This window comes from Monodelphis domestica, chromosome 7, assembly GCF_027887165.1.
Source record: "Monodelphis domestica isolate mMonDom1 chromosome 7, mMonDom1.pri, whole genome shotgun sequence".
Taxonomy (NCBI): domain Eukaryota; kingdom Metazoa; phylum Chordata; class Mammalia; order Didelphimorphia; family Didelphidae; genus Monodelphis; species Monodelphis domestica.
In genome coordinates, this window is record NC_077233.1 from 51544401 (window position 1) to 51564252 (window position 19852).

A 19852-nucleotide genomic window follows, 5' to 3' on the forward strand; every position below is an offset into this window, starting at 1 on the left:
AGTTTTGTATCTCCAACTGCTTAGTGGACCTCTTGAAATGGATGTCCCAACCACTAGTTTTGTATCTCCAAACTGCTTAGTGGACCTCTTGAACTGGATGTCCCAACCACTAGTTTTGTATCTCCAAACTGCTTAGTGGACCTCTTGAACTGGATGTCCCAACCACTAGTTTTGTATCTCCAAACTCCTTAGTGGACATCTTGAATTGGATGTCCCAACCACTAGTTTTGTATCTCCAAACTGCTTAGTGGACCTCTTGAACTGGATGTCCCAACCACTAGTTTTGTATCTCCAAACTGCTTAGTGGACCTCTTGAACTGGATGTCCCAACCACTAGTTTTGTATCTCCAAACTGCTTAGTGGACCTCTTGAACTGGATGTCCCAACCACTAGTTTTGTATCTCCAAACTGCTTAGTGGACCTCTTGAACTGGATGTCCCAACCACTAGTTTTGTATCTCCAAACTGCTTAGTGGACCTCTTGAACTGGATGTCCCAACCACTAGTTTTGTATCTCCAAACTGCTTAGTGGACCTCTTGAACTGGATGTCCCAACCACTAGTTTTGTATCTCCAAACTGCTTAGTGGACCTCTTGAACTGGATGTCCCAACCACTAGTTTTGTATCTCCAACTGCTTAGTGGACCTCTTGAACTGGATGTCCCACAGACACTTTAAACTCAACACATTCAAAACTAAACTTGTTTTCTTTTCTCCAAATCCTTCCCACTTCCCAATTTTCCTACTTCAATCTTCTCAGACACACAGGTTCTCAACTTCGAAGTCATTGTTGATGCTTCACCCTCTCTCACCTCTCCTGTCCAATCTGTTGACCAGTCCTGTTGCTTCTACCTTTACAACATCTCCTGTGCACACTCCCTTCTCCTCTCTAGTACTGCTACTAGCCTGGTGTGGACCCTGCCTGCCTCAAGGCTCTCCTGACTCCATTCCATCCTTTACTCAGCTGTTAAACTGATCTTTCTAAAGCACAAATCTGACCTTATTTTAATCACTCCCCACTCCCCTTCTCAATAATCTCCAATGGTTTCTTATTGCCTTCAGGATCAAATATAAGATCCTTAATTTGGTGTTTAAAGTCCTTCATAACCTGACTTTCTTTGTATATTTTACTCCATACCAACTATTCTTCAATCCAGTGACATTGGCCCCCTTTTTATACCACGAACAAGACACTCCATCTCTTGGTTTTGGGCATTTTCATTGGTTGTACCCCATATCTAGAATGCTTTCCTGGCTCATCCCCACCTCCTGGCTTCCCTGATTCCCTTCAAGTCTCAGCTAAAATCCTACCTTCTTCAATAAGCCTTCTTCTTCATTTTAGTGCCTTTCTTCTATTGATTATTTCCAATTCATCCTATCTCTCTTATGTTTGTATTTAGTTGTTTTCTTATTGTCTCCCCCATTAGACCTGGAGCTCCTTGAGGGCAGGGACTGTCTTTTGCCTTTCCTCATATCCTTGGTGTCTATCACAGAGTCTGGAACATAGTAGGTAGGTAGTAAATGCTCCCGGATTGGCTCAGGAGACAACCACCTAGGATAGTTATGCTCCTATCCAATTTTCAGTTTATGATAAATCTTGCTTTCAACATTTTCTTGACCTCATTATGCTTTCTGCTTAATTAAGCCATCTGTTGACACCATTGCTTCCTTTCCTTATTCTAGGCCAGTAGTAAGCCAGCTGAAAGATAAAACTTTTAGAAAACATTTCATCACCTCCCTCACTCTCCCCCAAGGAAAGTGTGAGCCAGAAAGACAGAAAGCTTAAGAGAAAGAGCAGCTTGGCTGAAGCTTGTGCCATGCATTGGTCTGAGAAGTGATGCTGTCTTTTTCCAGAATGAGGGTGCACAGAGCAGCTGGGGAGAGGAATAGAGTCAATGGGTAAGCCAATAGCTCTCCATATTCTATAGCAGGACTGTATGACAGGGCTTCATTTTTTTAGTCTGAAGTGTTCCAAATTCCCAAAATACCAGCTATGGTTACAGTCAATGAGGAATAAAAGCCTATTCCAAAACCAAGTCAATGGTAGGATTTATTATTCTGTGTAGTGGGGAGAAATTATCTATTATTCTGGACTGTCTATACCCTAGATTTCCTTCACAATTACACAACCATTGAGAAATGACCATAGCATCTCCCCCCACCCTCCATTCACCAGTTCATAGAATACATGTCTATTTTGGGGGGTAGATTTTGCTTCCTACACTTATGTTTTCCCTTCCCCTATAATTCAGAGAGGAGTTGAATTTGTATTTAAATTTTTTTCTTTCCCATTGCAAAAGAAAGTCCCTCAACAAGAGTGCCATATTATAAAAAAGTCCCACACAAAGACTATGCTCTAGATATTGGGTCACAACATGGTTTTGAGCACACACTCTGCCACTGCCTGGTGGTGGGAACTTAGACAAGTAGCATCCTCTCTCTAAGCTTCAGTTTTCTCATTTGTAAAATGAGAAAATTAGGTGAAAATCTTGAAAGTCTTGCTCAGTTCTAACATTCTGGGGATCTATGAAGTTCTAGGAGTCTTTAAAAGATTAGAAATAACATTTTAGAGCACTTTAAAGTTTGAAAAGCAAACTATCTTCTTTGAATTTAACAATGATCTTGAGGAAACTTGAGGAAAACATTATATTTGTTTGCTTGTTTTGAGGACAGACCTATTTTTTTTAAATGTAAGGAATTCCCAGTAGGGAGCCTCCCTCTACTGATGCACATCAACTGCAACTTAGTCTTGGTGAGTTGTGCAGGGGACTAAGTGACTTGCCGATGATCACACCGACTGGAAGCGGCAGGATTTGAATCCAATTTTTTCTGATTTCAAATCCATCATTTTAATAATTGACCCTCTTCCTCCTTCTTTAAGTGGGAAAAAATATGGTCTATTGGAAAGGAAGCTTCCTTTGTGGCTCTTTCCCTTCTATTGGAGTCACCTCACACACGTAATGGGTCCTCTCTGTCTCAGTTTTCCCATCTATAAAGCAGGGCAAAACATCCTTTTGCTGCCTTCTTTGCTCATCTGTTGTGAAGAGAGCACGTTGCAAACTGTAACCAGCTCCAGAAAGGGGAGCTTCTGTCACAGCCTTCTGGGCATTACTCCTACTCCATGCCCCATCTCCCAACAGGGTGTGGGCATGGAGATGCCCACAATGCACTGGCTCCTCCCTAACCTGAGCCTCTTTGGTGATCTGGCTTCTCATAAATCATCTCCAAAGCTTGAAGTTAGTACCACCACTATAGGAAGCCTTTTTATTCTCCTACCCAGAGGCAAATGATTTTGCCTAAGTTTGTATGTATTTCACACATATACTTAGCCACGTCTCATGCATGGGTCATCTCCCCTGATAGAATGTAAGTGCTCTTAAGGCACCAGTGATTTCATTTTTCTATTTGCATCCCCTTGCCCTGACAGTGCCTTGTACATAGTACATGTTTAATAAAAGAATTGTTGATCGATCATTCGTTTCCCTCACTAGCAATCTATACTAATCTTTGTTAAGACTGATTTTTAGGATACAGCGAGGTGGCTATTGGATAGAGAGCCAGGCCTAGAAACAGGCATTTCTGGGTTCAAATCTGGTCTCAGATGCTTCCTAGCTGTGTGACCCTAGGAAAGTCACTTAACCCTTATTGCCCAGCCCTTACTGTTTTTCTGCCCTGGAACCAATGCACAGTATTGATTCTGGGGCAAAGGTAAGCGTAGAAAAAGACCCAACTTATTTTTAAATGTATCTGCCCACAGACAAGTGATAAACTAGCAATTAGTCTGGAGGTATCTGGTGGTATAGTGGCTAGAACTCAGGGCTTGGAGTCAGGAAGATATTAATAGATATTTATCTTGTACCCTGAAACTCTCTCGGCTTGTTTTGTCATCTGTAAAATGGGGATAATGATAGTACTACTATCTGGGAAGATCAAATGGAATTTTTACATATACATATATGGAGAGATATATGTTTATAGAGTGCTTTTCCAACCTTAAAGTGCTATATAAACACCAGTTACTATTATTATTGTTTACAGTAAGAGGTACAAGATTTCACCAGCTACCCTTTCCAGAGAACATTTTTTTTTAATAGAAATAATCCATGCCTTAACCCAGGAGAGGGAACCCTGGGGGGCTTCACTCAAGAGAAGGCTCATGGAATAAAAAAAAAGAAGGGAAGAGACATTCATGGCTACTGGCCCAGCAGAAGCCCAATTCTCATCCCAGATGAGGGGCCAGGAGGTGTTGGCCAAATGGCTCCACCTGTTCCCTCCCCCTGCTGCCCTTCTGGGGGGACCCCACTCCGTCAGCCCTGCGGCTATCTCCTTACTTCTGCCAGGGCTTCAGCCTCCAAAGATTTGTGGTCTCCGAGGCTGCTGTGCCGCGTGGAGCCGCAGGTCGACCTCAGCGGGTGCCCATCGGAAAGGGCCTTCTTGTCCGGGTAGTTGATGCTGCCGGCGCTTCCGAATGTTGCCATCTTCCGCTTCTCTGGGCTCTCGATCCTGCCTCGGTTGAGGGGGATTTTGTGGGGGCTGCTGGGGCAGGCAGCTGCTCGAGGTGGGGTGTCTATCCCTGGACCCAGGCCCCGAGGTGGGCTGTGTGTGTCACCCCCACTCCGGCGGCGGGGAATGGCAGCCCCATCTGATCTCAACCGTACTCTGCAAAGGAGCCATGGGGCAGGGGGTCACGGGGAGACAACTTTCAAACATCTCAGCTAACCCATGGGAATTTCACAATAGCATTAAGTGACCATAATAAACCCTCATTCACGCCAACTTCCTGGATGTTCCATTTTTCATAATTTAAGTAGGCATCAGCCTAGTGTTACTTTGCACTATTAAAAAAAAGGGGGGGGATTTGCTTAGAGGACAGTGTTTGTTTTATAAAAGGGGGAATGTTTAACCTACTCCTAAGAACAATCTGCTTTCAAACATTTAATCTACAGACAATTAATGGCCTAATAATTATTATTCCCTCCCGTGTCATTAAAGCAGTACCAGCAGAACCTCAAATTGTTGACAGCTAGAGTTAGGACACATGCTTTACATAAGCAAATGACATTTCTATAAAAAGTGCTCCATACTTCTGACTTTGGAATAAATGCCGACAGGCCTTCACTCAAGAAATCTGAGTTGGTGAGATTCAACTGGACCGAAATCATAGCTTCCTGGAGAATATTTCTGCTAGCTTGCCATCCCCCAAGAATGTGCCCAGGGACAAAAAAGAGTCACCGTTCACCTTGAACAACAAATGGCTATTTCCATCCAAGGCTGTTTTCAGGGCACAGGATGTCCATGTAAACTGGACAGGATGGCAGGGGCCCTGGGAAAAATCTGAGCTGCACTCACAGGAGACTCACTCCACATTGGCCAAGAGGCACGGACACTAGAGGAGGGACTGTAGGGATGGATGGTTCCAAGGGCAGGAAACCGGCTGACTGTGAAGGGTAAAGCCCATCCCTTGGCCCTTTCCCCAGGCTTTTTGGAAGCTCTACGTTATACTTCAGTGGCATAGTAAGGGCTGAAGCATCCTCCGGTAGAAAGGTCACTGGGCTTAGCCTTGAGGGCTTGGGTTCTAGGGGCCATCTTGTTAATTTGTTGTGTGATTCTTGGCAAATCACCCAAACTCTCCAAACCTGAAGATGAGAATCCTGGCTTGCCTCCTGCCTTTTGAGTATCAGATTGGATAATGGGTATGAAAGCACTTGGCAAAAATGTAAGCTATTGCATTCTATGACTTTGAAGAGGCTGTTAGGCAAGAAGGGCAGGCTAGAAGGGAAAGGGAATGCTGTTTTTGAGTGTTTTGAGAAAGAAGGTTGCATTAAATAGGGGGATGAATGTTAGATGTGGCCAGGAATTCTTTAGTCCTCAGGGTCATTAGCTAAAGCTAAGCAATGCCTGTGGGTGTCCTCCAGCAGGCCTGAGGCACAGGCAGGGAAGAAGAAAGGATGAGGAGATGAGAGAAAAGAGAAGGAGAGGAAAGAAAAGAGGAGAGTGGAGTAAAGATGGTGGGGAGGAAATAAGAAGAAAGGGGGAAAAGAGAGAGACAGAAAGAAAGAGAAAGAGAGGAAGAGGGAGAGAGAAAATGAGGGAGAGAGAGAAAAGGAGAGAAAGGGAGGGAGTGAGAGAGAGAGAAAAGAGAGAGGGAGAGAGAAAATGAGAGAAAGGGAGGGGAGGGAGGGAGAGAGAGAGAGAGAGAGAGAGAGAGAGAGAGAGAGAGAGAGAGAGAGAGAGAGAGAGAGAGAGAGAGAGAGAGAGAGAGAGAGAGAGAAGAAAGAAGTGTGGATGATGGAGATTTGACCCCGATTGCCAACCTGTTTAATTCCTTCCTCCTCCCCACCCCCCAGACTATTAGCTTTCTGCCAGGTGTTCCTTGTACCAACAGTAGCTAACATAGGCTGTACCCATACAATCTAGCTTTGTCCAGCACTGAATTTGTGCTCACCTGCTAACTCTTCCCTCCCTCAAGCGCAAGAAGTCACGAGATATAGCAAAACAAGAGCCCGTCCCTACCGGCCCATCGCTCCCCCAAATCCATAGTCAGTGATGTGTTCAGTGGGGGACTGGAGGTCGTTCTTGGAAGAGGCTTTGTCATCCAACAGGGGTCCACTGCTGGCTTCACTGTCAGCCTTCTGACTCAGGCTGTCTGAGAACGCATCATCCCTGGGAAGATCAATGGACATGAGTCAAGAAGGGGTGTTGCCTCCCAGTGCCAAGGCAAAGAACCAGGATGTTAGGACATGGCAGGGCTGCCTCAAGGTCTCCCTGAATCCCACTTGTCCAGAATTTAATCCCCCACCTGGAGAGAATTCAGATCTCCTTCTTGCTCACAGTTGGACCTGGCCTCATTCAGGTATCTGCCCCCTCTTATCCTTTGCTTTGGCCACTGACGATGCCTTCAACAGCTTCCCTTCAAATGAAGGAATTCTACCAGACTTTGCTTTTCCATATTGGGCCTTTTCTTCCCTATATCCTGAAGATCCAGACTCCAGCAAGATCAAAGAATTCCAGCAAGGGGAGATGAAGGCCAGGATTCAGCGTCAAAGGGAGGGTGCTGCGTGGACGAGATTTGTGGCCTAGAATATTGAAGGGAAGAAGCTGGACTCTCCCATCTCCTATTTTTCCATCCATGGCCTGTTCTTGTGTAATACACATTGATAGATTAATCTTATTCCTTATCACCCTTGTATTAAATTATAAACTCCTTAAAGTCAAGGACTATACTATTTTTTATCTTTATGTCTTGAGTGCCTGTCATGCCTTATATGTTGGCACAGTGGATAGAGTTCTGGATCTGTAGTCAGGAAGACCTGAATTCAAAAACTGTCTTGGGCACTTAGACATACTTGGACACACATTTGTATGTGTCCATACTTCCACACATACTTGTGGAAACCACCTAACCTTTCTTTGTCTCACTTTTGTTATCTGAAAAATGAAGATAAAATAAGATAGCACCTACTCTCCAAGTTTGCTGTGAAGATAAAATAAAAATCATATTTTAAAAGCACTTTGTAAGTCTTAAAATGCCATATAAATACAAGGTATTCTTATCACCATCATTTATTATAATAATAATAATGACCATTATTGTTACTTAATAAGTGCTTACTGAATTTCATGGACTGAACTACACAGGAGGTAAAGCATGGTCCTTTTCAACAATCTCCCTTTTGAGCATCTCCTCCACTCCCAGGTATCTGGTGGCCTCACATCACTTGTTAATTACCCAGAGGACACCCCTACAGCATACCTGTACCTCAGACCATTTCTACTCCTGCCCTCCCCTCTGCCCCCCATCAAAACCTACCTGTTCTGGGTCTCATCCCTTCAGAACTTACTGGGAGTGAGACTGGGAAATTAATTTTATTTAAAGCATTAATGACTGACAATGGTAGTCCCTCTCCAGAATTACATTTACATTTGGACAGAATCCCTTAGATTCCCTAAGCAGTGAGAACTGGGAATATGAATGACATCTGGCTGGGCCAGGAAAGATAGATTTTTCAGGGTTTTTGTCATTCTTTAAATTACAGAGCATAAGAATTACTAATGCCTTGCATGTCTATGTGTAAGGTTCAAATGCAATGAGCCTTAAGTGTCCATTATTTATATGGGGTGTGCCAAATGTCAGGATAATTTTAAAAGAGGGACACATCCTTCACCCTCAAAGAGTTGGCACCCTCTTCCTGTTCCATTCTGAAGGACAGAGGCAACAGTAAACTTCCTAGCCATATGAATGGCAATATGAATCTCCAGTTTGAAATGACAAGTAGAGCCTGGCCTCGGTAGTCTAGGATAGGCTGAAGTATGGGGCCAATGACACTATCATTATGACGGGACACACTGTACAAGATCACTGTTGTCATATTTGTGAAATATATCAGGGTTAAAGGGAAGGAGCTCCCTGTCCCTGGAAGTAATGAAATGTCCTAAAAGAACAAGCTATGGAATAGAATCCTGGAGATCAAGAACTTAGAATGCCCTTGGTAAGAATCAGACTAAGGCAAGAGAAGGAGGAAAGAATGACCTTGGAGAATCTCCAAGTCTACTCACATATCTTGCACAACGATGTACTGATGGGGGATGAGTCCATCCACTCCATTGTGCCGGCCTTCCCACCAGTCTTCGGAGGCTCGGTGGTACAAGAGGAGTGAAGCCCCCTTTTTAAAGGATAGCTCTCGGGGGGACCTTCCCACATAGTCAAACTTGGCAATGGCTTCAATCTGCTCCACTTCTGTAAAGGGCAAAAAGAAGCAAGCATGTGAATTTCACTAATAGATCTGTATGGTACCCCCAAAGAGATCCCCCCAAAAAAACAGAGAGAGAGAAAAGAATGTCTATGTACAAGACTATTTGTAGCAGTTCTTTTTGTAGTAGCAAAGAATTGGAAATTAGGGAATGCCCATCGATTGGGAATGAATCAACAAGCTGTGGATGTGATTGTGATGGAATGCTAGCAGGAGACAAGAAATGAGCAGGAAGATTAAGAAAAACCTGGAAAGGCTTACATGAATGGATGCAAAGTGAAGTAAGGAGAACCAGAACATTGTACACAACAACAGCAACACTGTATGATGATCAACTGTGAATGACTTAGCTATTCTCAGCAATACAATGATCCAGGACAATTCTGTAGGACTTGTGATGAAAAATGCCATCCTGCTTCCAGAGAAAGAACTGATGGAATCTGAATGCAGATTGAAGCATCCTTTTAAAAAACTTTTTTAATATTTTAGGGTGTTTTTTTGGGGGGGGTCTGTGTTTTCCTTTACAATATGACTAATATAGAAATATGTTTTTCATGAGTGCATATATATATCTTAAATCAAGTTGCTTGTCTTCTTAATGAGGGAGAGAGAATGTGGAACTCGAATTTTAAAAAAGTAAATGTTAAAATAGTTTTTACATATAATTGTTAAGAAACACGTGTGTGAAAAGTAGTCATCTATGGCCTAGGGAGGGATAGGATTATGAGGCTCAGGCCAGCTAGCTTTCAGCTTCTTAAGAGACAGGACGAATATCACAGACCCTGGATAAGGAATTAAAACAATCTAATTTCTAGACTCAACTCTCATAAGTATGACAGGACTCCGGACAAATCACCCAAACCCTCTGGGTTTCAATCCCTCAATCTATAAAATAACAGCTAATAACAAGCTACCAGATCAAGGGTCAAGTTATACTCAGATCTTCCAAATTCCAAACCCAATGCTCTTCTATTACTACCCAACTATATCTATTATCAATTAGCATAGGTATCTGGAAATGAGAAGTTGCTAAACTGTACTCTAAAAACAATGACGTCTATTTTTTTGGTTGCTTTTGATATGGCTGACCTTGAGAGTCTCATTAGAGAAAACCCCACTCCTCAGCAAACTCTGGAAGTATGGGACCCTTGATAGATACCATAGTACAGTGGAAACACTACTGGATCTGGAGTCAGAGGACAGGAGTTCAAATTCTATTTCTGCTGCTTATTCTCTTTGAAACTGTAAGATTAAAATTAATATCCAATAACTCTAAGTATTATATTTTATAAGATTTATTAATAATCACTTGAAATAGAAAAAATGAAAGGACAAAAGTAAAAGCCTGAGTAAAACCCACTTTCCCAGCTGAGATCAGGGGAAAAGAGAGCACAAGGGAGGAGCTACACAAAACTTTATCTCCAAAACATAAGGATGTCACAAGAGAATGAAAGTGGGATGCTGGGAAAGAGAGTTCCTGGCGAGCAAATCCAAATTATACAGAACCCTGGGTGAGTCTATTAATTCTACTAAGCCTCAGTTTTCTCATTTGTAAAATAAAGGGTTTGAACTAATTGGTCTTTAACCTAGGTCCATGATCCTTTAAGGAAGACTGGAGAATCTCTGGTCTGGTACAAAAGTAGCCCCTGAGGTGATACTAGTTTAGTTTTGGTCATATCTGTTAACAGCCTGAGAATAATTTACCCTGTGGTGAGTTTTAAGGATCACTCTCAGAGCAGAGCTTCTGGAGAATAGGAGAAGTTGAGGAGCTGTGAAATTAATTATATAAGCTCTTAAAGTCATGGATTTATGGCTGGACCCAGCCTTAGGGATCATGCAATTTCACCTTGTCCTTTTACAGAGAAGGAAAGTGAGGGCCCCTTGTCCAATGTCACCTCGCATGTCAAATGCAAGATTCTAGGAAATAATTTGTTTCTATTCTTGCAACTCAAGCAGAATGTGGCTGAACCCATATCAGAAGCGAAACCTCTCTCTGTCCTTTCTTCTTCCTCTGAACACCAATCTATCATTTGTGCCCCACCTCTCTCTCTCTCTCTCTCTCTCTCTCTCTCTCTCTCTCTCTCTCTCTCTCTCTCTCTCTCTCTCTCTCTCTCTCTCTCTCTCTTCTCTCTCTCACCCTCTCCCTACCTCCTTTCTCTTTCCTCCCTCTCCCTTCTATCCACCCCTCCTTTTCTCCTTCTCCCCCCCTTTCCCCTCTGTTTGTGTCTCTCTGTCTCTCTCTCTCCCTCTGCCTCCCCCTCTCTCTCCCTCGCTCCCTCTTTCCTCCCTCTCCCTTCCATCTGCCCCTCCTTCTTTCCTTCTCCCTCTCTCTGTTTGGGTCTCTCTGTCTCTCTCTCCCTCCCTCTCCTTCTCCCTCTGTCTCCCCCTCTCTCTCCCAACCTCCTCTGTCATCCTCCCTCTCTCCCTCCCTCCCTCCCTCTTTCCTCCCTCTTCCTTCTATCTGCCCCTCCTTTCCTTCTCCCTCTCACTGTTTGGGTCTCTCTGTCTCTCTCCCTCTCCTTCTCTCTCTGTCTCCCCCTCTCTCTCCCAACCTCCTCTGTCATCCTCCCTCTCTCTTCTATCTGACCCTCCTTTCCTTCTCCCTCTCTCTGTTTGGGTCTCTCTGTCTCTCTCTCCCTCCCTCTCCTTCTGTCTCCCCCTCTCTCTCCCAACCTCCTCTGTCATCCTCCCTCTCTCTCCCTCCCTCTCTCCTCCCTCTCCCTTCCACCCGCCCCCCCCTCCCTTCTTTCCTTCTCCCTCTCACTGGGTCTCTCTGTCTCTGTCTCTCTCTCCCTCTCCTTCTCCCTCTGTCTCCCCCTCTGTCTCCCAACCTCCTCTGCCATCCTCACTCTCTCCCTCCCTCTTTCCTCCCTCTCCCTTCCATCTGTCCCTCCTTCTCTCCTTCTCCCCCCCACCCCTCTGTGTCTCTCTCTCTCTCCCTCTGTTTCCTTCTCCCTCTGTCTCCCCCCCTCCTTCCCTCCTCTGTCATCCTCTCTCCCTCCTTCTCCCTCTCTCCTTCTCCCCTGTGTCTGTCTAGACTTCTGCCTCTCTCCCACTCTCTTCTCCCCAACGCGTGTCTTTCTCCTCCATCTCTCTTTTAACTGACTACAACATAGAAATGACCTTCTTCCTATTTTTTGCATTTCTCAGAGAACGCACGCTTCCTCTTCTTAACTTGAGCAGAAGCTGCATTCCACAGTTCCTGTTACCCTCTCTCTGCAAATTGAAATCCTTTGGTGCTTCAGAGGCTGTGGTTCCAGCCCGTGGTCCTCGCCATAGCTTTGCCCTCAGACCATCTTTCTTACTACTCCCTAAGTGCACACACGTGCGACGCCCAACAGATCTCAGTATTTTAGTTGACCTACTTCCTAGGAGCGCTGTGACAAGAATGAGAATAAGCGCTTTGGAAATGGATGGGAGCTTGTTAGAGGAAAAGCATGATCTCAAACCGGGGCGTTGTCATTGCAGCAAGCTCCCGCCAGTCAGCATGGCCAGGGACTCCTGGTTAATCAAATCTTCTGGCTGATAACAAATAACCCTGCAAACCTTCTGCAGAATGATAAGGCAATATCCCATAAGTCGCAAAACTGATGATACCCTTCAACTAAGGACTCTAGGCTAAAAACAGGAGTAAGATTTGGGGTGGGGGAATAGAGGATGGATCTGTGATGACCTCTAATTGGTTCTGTTTAATTTCTAATAGAGTAAATATCAACAGATATAACCCACATAAACAAAAGCATTTGAGGGAAATCTCAATAACTCTTAAGAGTTCAAAGGGCAGGGGGCAGCTGGAGAGCCGGATCTGGAGGTGGAAGGACCTGGGTTCAAATTTGACAAATCTGACACTTCCTAGCTGTGTGACCCTGGGCAAGTCACTTAACCCCCATTGCCTAGCCCTTACTGCTCTTCTGCCTTGGGAACAATATATAGTATTGATTCCAAGACGGAAGGGGAGAGTTTAAAAAGAAAAGAAAAAGAGTACAAAGGGATCCTGAGACCAAAAAGTTTGAGCATCCCTGGTATGCTGCTTAGAGGGTCATTGGTGAAGTTAAGAAGACCAAGATTCAAATATAATCTCTGAAACCTATTACTGTGTGGCCCTGGGGAAGTCATTTAACTTGCCCATGCCCCACTACTTAGAATTCAAATCACAGTCAGAATCTGATAAGCAATTCATTTGTGCCTGTCTTGTGAAAAGCTAAGGATTTGGGGTAAAATATTATCTGCTATTTATATGTTTATTATATTTTACAAACATATATGTTTATTATATTATCATATTACATATAATAATATTTTATATGTTGTATTTCTATTATATAATTATTATATAATAAATTATACATGTATATATTATATATGTATATTATTATATTATGTTTATAGGTTCAATTTTATTATTTTGCTGACAACTAAGTTTAAACTAATTTTTTTGGAGGATGCACATAGGACTACTCATATTAAGACAATTAAAATATTTTTTAATGTACTGATAACTTTCTAAACTGAACATTATATCCCAGCGCTGTAACTTACTGCCTATGCACTTTGGGCAAATCTCTTTGTCTGGGGCTTAAGTTTCTTCATCTGTAAAATGAGGGGTGTTGGATTAGGTGATCTCACACATCATTAAAGAACCTTAGAGGTCATCTGGACAAAGGTGCTCATCTTACAGATGAGGCAACTGGGAATCAGAAAGTTAAAATTTTGCAGTTCATTTATTATTACGAATAATAACATGTAATCACAAGAAACCAATTACATTGAAATATATGTATCAAAACAATTTTTTTAAGTTCACAAATCTTATGATTCCCTGCATAGAGGAATGAGTGTTGGATATGGAGACATAGAGTTCAAAGCCAAAAGCTTGGTAAGTCATAAAACTATTGTCTTCAATTCCCTAATGTAGAAAATGAATAATCGATACAGTTTCTTCTAGCGTTTCTAAACTGACAATCTTATAATTTTAGCTCTGACACTCCATGATACAAATAACAAGTCATATTTTATGACACTCTATGGACTGCCAAAAATGTTTCTCACAATAACTTTATGAAGTTACTATACTAATATTTTAACTGCATTTTTTGGTAAACTGTGATTTCATTGGCACAGAGACATCCTCAAGAGGAAACTCCTTCTACCAATGTAGATGGCATCTGTTTGGGCAACATATAGTTCTGCAGAGCTGCCTGGAAGACTGAAGGGTTAAGGGATTGGTTAGGATGACACAGTCAGTATCTATTGGAGGTTGAACTTCATTAACTCATGATGTCTTTACTCCAAGAGGAGCTATGAAGCCAATATTGGGGTGACTCTACCCCATTTGACAAACGAGGAAACAGAGAATCTGCCATTTTATTTTTTTGATCATGACTGATGGGAAAAACCAACCTCAAAAGAACAGATTAAACCAAAGGAAAAGCAATGGACTCTTTGTGTACAACCTGCCATTACAAGCACTCATATGCAAATGAAGTATGCATCTCAATTAGCAAAATGTCAGCCTTTCAGGAAAGCGACCAGCAATCTACAAGACTCTGCTTCTAAAAAGAGCAAGGCAGGAAGCACCATGGCGGCAATCACAGCTTGATATTCAAGAGAGAACTTCACAAATTCCCTCAAGTCCCTGTAGGAACAGGAAGCACTTCAACACACCATTTCCATCTTTTAGCTTGAGGTGCCAGGCTCCCACTCTTTGACTTCCATTGGTTTTCATAAATTTTCATTCCAGTTAATATCTTCTTGTTATCATTCTCTCTAGGTAGTTACCACTGGCAGGGATATAAGCTCTCCACTACTCACAGGACAACAATTTAACTCTTTAACTTGGTATTCAAAGCCCACCTGTTTTGTCACTTAACCTTCCTGGGTCTCAGTTTCCTTATTTGTAAAATGAGATTGTTGTTGTCAATCATTTTGGATTCTTCAAGACCCCATTTGGGGTTTTCTTGGTATAAATACTGGAGTGGTTTGCTATTTCCTTTTTCAGCTCATTTTTGTAGATAAGAAAATAGATGCAAACAGGGTTAAGTGACTTGTCCTGTGTCACCCAGCTAGTCTGAGGCTGGGTTTGAACTTGGGAAGATGAGTCTTCTTGACTCTAGTCCTGGCATTCTATCCACTGTGTCACTTGGCTGCCATGCAGGAAAATAAGAATATTGGACTAAATGACCTTTATGGTCCGTTCCAACTTTGGATCTGTAGTTCTAAATTTTTAGCCTCGTCTCCCATAATTCTCTACATACACTCTTTGGACCACAATGATCTCTCCACAATTTCCCAGATATTCCTTATACTTTCCTGTCCTTGTTTTAAAAGTGTTCTCTAGCTTAAATGGCCTTTCCAAACCCTGCTCTCAGCTTGTCCAAACTCTACTTGTCCCTTCAAGACCTTTTCAGGTCCTTCCTCCTCCCTGAAGTTGTGACCTCTTAACCTTATTAAAATAAAAATAAAATAATAAAAAAATAAAGGAAACCAATTATACTGAAATACATTAATCAAAATATATTTTCTAAAAACTTAAATTCACAGATTCCAGGGTAAGAACTCAATGCTCTTAAGTAGAGGTATCAGAACATTTAACCACTCAGCCACAACAATCCTGAGTACACAGGAAACAGGCTAAAAGGCCATTGGGGAATATTTGAGAAGGTAAATAAAAATACAATAAAAACATAGATAGGTAACATTTCATTTTAAAACTAAATCAAAATGCAGCAGGGATCTTTATGCATGGTTTAATGGCCCGCGTTTCTAATACCAATGCTCTAGAACATTTTTTAAAGTCACATACTCAGGGTTTTGCACATCATTTTGCTAATTACACACCACATATACACGCATATATATATATATATATATATATGTGTGTGTGTGTGTGTGTGTGAAATATGGATCTAGGCAGGAGAGAAAGAGAGAGAGAGGGAGAAGGAGGAAAGAGGGAGAAGAGAGAGGGAGAGGAAGAGGGAGAGGGAAAGAGAAAGAAAGGGTGGAGAGGGAGTGGAAGAGACAGAGACAGAGAGACTCTCTTTAGATGGGCAGGAACTATAAACTAGGTTCTTCTCTAGGATTTTACCTACTTACTTTTTCCAACTCCATTAAACATTCTCAGCTTGGTATTGTTCTTGAGGGTACATTTCCCATCTCTATATCTTTGTAGAGATTGTCTCCCATTCCTGAAATCCATTCCCTCCCTCACTTCTGCCTCTAGAAGTTTCCATAAAAGATTAGATCAAAGGCTAGCTCCTATATGAGACCTTTCCTAATCCCCAGAGACTTTAATATCTCCTCCCCCACCAACACACAATGATCTTATATAGTTTTGAATTTATACATGTCTATATGTTTTCTCCCTAGTGGAACGTAAAATCTTTGAGGGGAGGTGCCATGTCCTTTTCATCTTTGTATCCCCCCTATGTCTGGCAAATTAAAGATGCCTAATAAAAGCTTGACAACATTGTTATTTAATTAAATTAAAATATTAAGTAAATGTAAAATTAATATCAAATAAAATTTTAAGTAAATTAAATGCAAATGTTAAGTAAATTTAAATATTAATTAGGTGCCTGGTTGATTTTTTTTTCTATATTTGTCCCTTCCCCCAGTCCTCCCTTACTTAACCTTCTTCCATTAACTCACTGAGCAATCATGGGTAAGTCTCCTCTCCTCCTTCATTTGTTCTGAGGAAGGATGACGTGATTTCCAAAGTCCTTGCCAGCTTTCACATTTCATGAATCTTACTCTCCAGAAGAGGAGTGTTTGACCTGTGTTCAGCAAGGATACTGGAATAGCAGCTGGACCTAAGGCTCTATTAGTGAGATGGTGTTTAATGGAGAGCAGCGATGAAATAGTTCTCTCTGAGAGATGTTTTTGTATCATCTTCTGAAATTGGTGAAGCAAAAAATAAAATAAAATAATGGAATGACAGCTCAGCTAAATGGGCCAAATTCATGGAGATCTTTCAATAACCATTACATTTCCGTTAAAATATGGAGTCTACTTTCATTCCATCTGCTGTCGCCTTGCATTCGATTCTCAGCAGCCTGCTAGAGTGAGGCTGTGACCTACCTTTCTGCCTAGCAACAGAACCAGAAGAATAAGTGGGTCTGCAAACCATGGCAGGGAACCCTGACTGCCATATCTCCAGGCCCCTGGGAGAATTACTTTATCTCCAAAGGTTTTCTTGGAACCAGACAATCTGTGTGGATAAATAGCTCTTTCTGCCTTTAGGTATTCAGGGACAAGAGCAAAGAAGGCAGCCTCTCAGGGCTTTAGCTGTCCCTCTCTGGCAATCCCTGGCTCTGGGATGCTGGGATGGATGCAGCATGGGGTCTGGTGAAGGGAGCAAAGACCTGGAAAGCAGGGATGAATAACAAGTGGAGAGAGCCCAAACACGTGCATGTGTAAATATAATGCAATGATAATAGCAAACGTTTCTATAGCACTTCAATGTTGGCAAAATACTGTGCAGAGATTCTCTTCTCTGCTTCCATGAAAACCCTGTGGGGAGTGTGTTGTTCTTAATTCCCATGCCCCATTTTACAATTGAAGAAATTGAGGCACAGAGAGTTTAAGTGGCATACCTTTAGGCAAAGCTAGTGAGTGTGTGAGGCAGGATTCAAATACTGGGTCTTCCTGACTCCAAGCCTAACACTATTGAGGACATCACATCACCTGTACGAATGTTGAGATAGATAGATAGATAGATAGATAGATAGATAGATAGATAGATAGATAGATAGATAGATAGAAGGATGGATAGATAGACAGATAGATAGAAGGATGGATAGATAGGATAGATAGATAGACAGATAGATAGATAGAAAGATAGATAGATAGACAGACAGATAGGTAGATAGGTAGATAGACCGACAGACAGATAGATATCAAGATAGATAGATAGATAGATAGATAGATAGATAGATAGATAGATAGATAGAAGGATAGATAGATAGACAGACAGACAGATAGAAGGATGGATAGATAGACAGACAGGTAGCTAGCTAGCTAGACAGGCAGATAGGTAGATAGACAGACAGACATACAGATAGATAGATATAGAGATAGACAGACAGACAGACAGGTAGATAGATAGATAGATAGATAGATAGATAGATAGATAGATAGACAGACAGACAGACAGACAGATATATAGAAGGATAGATAGATAGATAGATAGATAGACAGACAGATAGATAGATAGAAGGATGGATAGATAGAAGGATAGATAGATAGATAGATAGACATAGATAGATAGATAGATAGAAGGATAGATAGATAGATAGATAGATAGATAGATAGATAGATAGATAGACAGACAGACAGACAGGTAGATAGACAGACAGACAGGCAGACAGGCAGACAGACAGGTATGTGTATATTATATGTATATATGTATATACATCATATGTATATGTATAGTATATGTACACAGATAGATACAGACATAGATAGATAGATAGAGAGAGAGATAGAAGGATGGATAGATAGACAGATAGATAGATAGATAGATAGATAGATAGATAGATAGATAGATAGATAGATAGACAGACAGGCAGATAGATAGACAGAGAGACAGGCAGATATATAGGGGGAGAGAGAGACAGAGGGAGAGAGAAGACAGACAGAGTATGAGTATATGTACACACACACACACATATGAGTTAGGTCCTTGAGGCCAGGAACTATATCTCATTCATTTATTCATTTAATCCTTTCATTCAAAAAACAGTTGTGAAGCACTTACTCAGTATAAGAAGGGTCCTGGATTAGGCATTGGGAGCAGATAGATGCAAAGATAAATAAGGCACAACCCTGGCCTTCAGTGAATTTACAATTGACTAGTACAAATAAGACAGATAAGTATAATTACATATAGGACTATAAACTATAGAGAAGGCCAATGGGCTTTGACTGAGGAACTCTTTCCTCACTACCTACACCAATCGTAGTTGACAGCAGACATTCAGAGTCAAGACCTGGTTTGACGTCCTCCTCTGATGGTTGGTTGTTTTCCTTCATATTCAAAGAAAACCAAAATGACCATTACTAGGTGATGTTCTTTGACTTGAGCATAAATTGGATTAAAGTGAGGCAGAGTTGTCCCAAGTCATCAGCCTTATGCTCTTTTCTAGAGTCATCAAAGTCCAGGGGCAAGACAAAAGTCAAGTCAACTGGTGATACATCCTCTGATGTAAACCCTGGAGGAGGCATTGAACCTCTTAGTGTGCTAGGAATCTCATTAAGGATAAAAATGGTAGAGAAGGTGCCAAACTGCATTTACTAGACAGAATTCTTCTTCTGGGAGTTTCCTATATCAACTGAAATCACAGGTCTAGTCCCTAATTTGTCTCTTTTCTTCAGATTCTATCTTCTTGCTCTCTCCTTGTTATTTTCAAACCTATCCTGTTCTCTCTCCATCCTCAAAAATCAAACAGGCACAAAAACCCTCCTCCTTGATTGTATTACCTCAATTAGCCATCACCCTATTTCTCTCTGCCTCTTTGTAATTAAATTCCTTGAGAAAGTTGTTTTTACTCATTACCTCAATTTCCTCCCCTCTCACTCTCTTCTCAGCCCTCTATCTGACTTTTGACCTCATCTCCAGGGTTCCTGGTGCTCTCTTCATTGCCAAATGTAATCCTCCTTGATCTGTCTGCTGTCTTTGGCCTTTTGATTATCTCTTTAAGTTCTCCTGACACTGCTTTCAAGTCTTATCTATCTGCTCCTCCTATCTACCTGATGATTCCTTAATCAGAGTTTCCAGCTCTTGGCACAGCTCCTGGCACATTTTCAGCACTTCATAAATACACATTGCCTTGCCTTATCTGTTGAGTCTCCTTTGATGTTTCTTCACCTACAGCATGCCCACTAGCCATGGATGAATCTCAAGGATCCTTCCTCATCTTTTTTCCCTCTATACCTTCTCCTTGGTGGGATCTTCTCTCATGCATTCAATGGTCAACTCTAGGCATATGATTTCCAGATCTATAACCAGCCCTAACCTCTCTGCTGAGCTACAGATGTCAGCCACAACCCATCCTTTGGGCATCTGGAATGATGTCCTGGAGGCATCTCAAATCCAACAGGTCCAAAA

The 19852-nt window shown here is 42.0% G+C and overlaps 1 protein-coding gene across 6 annotated transcripts in view; it reads right to left on the bottom strand.

Annotated features, from left to right (window-relative positions):
* The window catches only part of SRGAP3 (SLIT-ROBO Rho GTPase activating protein 3), a 287676-nt gene that overhangs the window by 8522 nt on the left and 259302 nt on the right, over nucleotides 1-19852 (bottom strand). For 4 of the 6 annotated variants that reach the window (XM_007500149.3, XM_056804578.1, XM_056804579.1 and 1 more), the window contains 3 exons: nucleotides 8555-8735; nucleotides 6512-6661; nucleotides 4330-4657 (listed from right to left, as the gene is read on the bottom strand). In XM_007500149.3, coding sequence (XP_007500211.2) covers nucleotides 4330-4657; nucleotides 6512-6661; nucleotides 8555-8735 — 659 coding nt within the window. The remainder of the gene's footprint in view (nucleotides 1-4329; nucleotides 4658-6511; nucleotides 6662-8554; nucleotides 8736-19852) is intronic. The other 2 variants (XM_056804581.1, XM_056804580.1) reach the window with 1 other exon arrangement.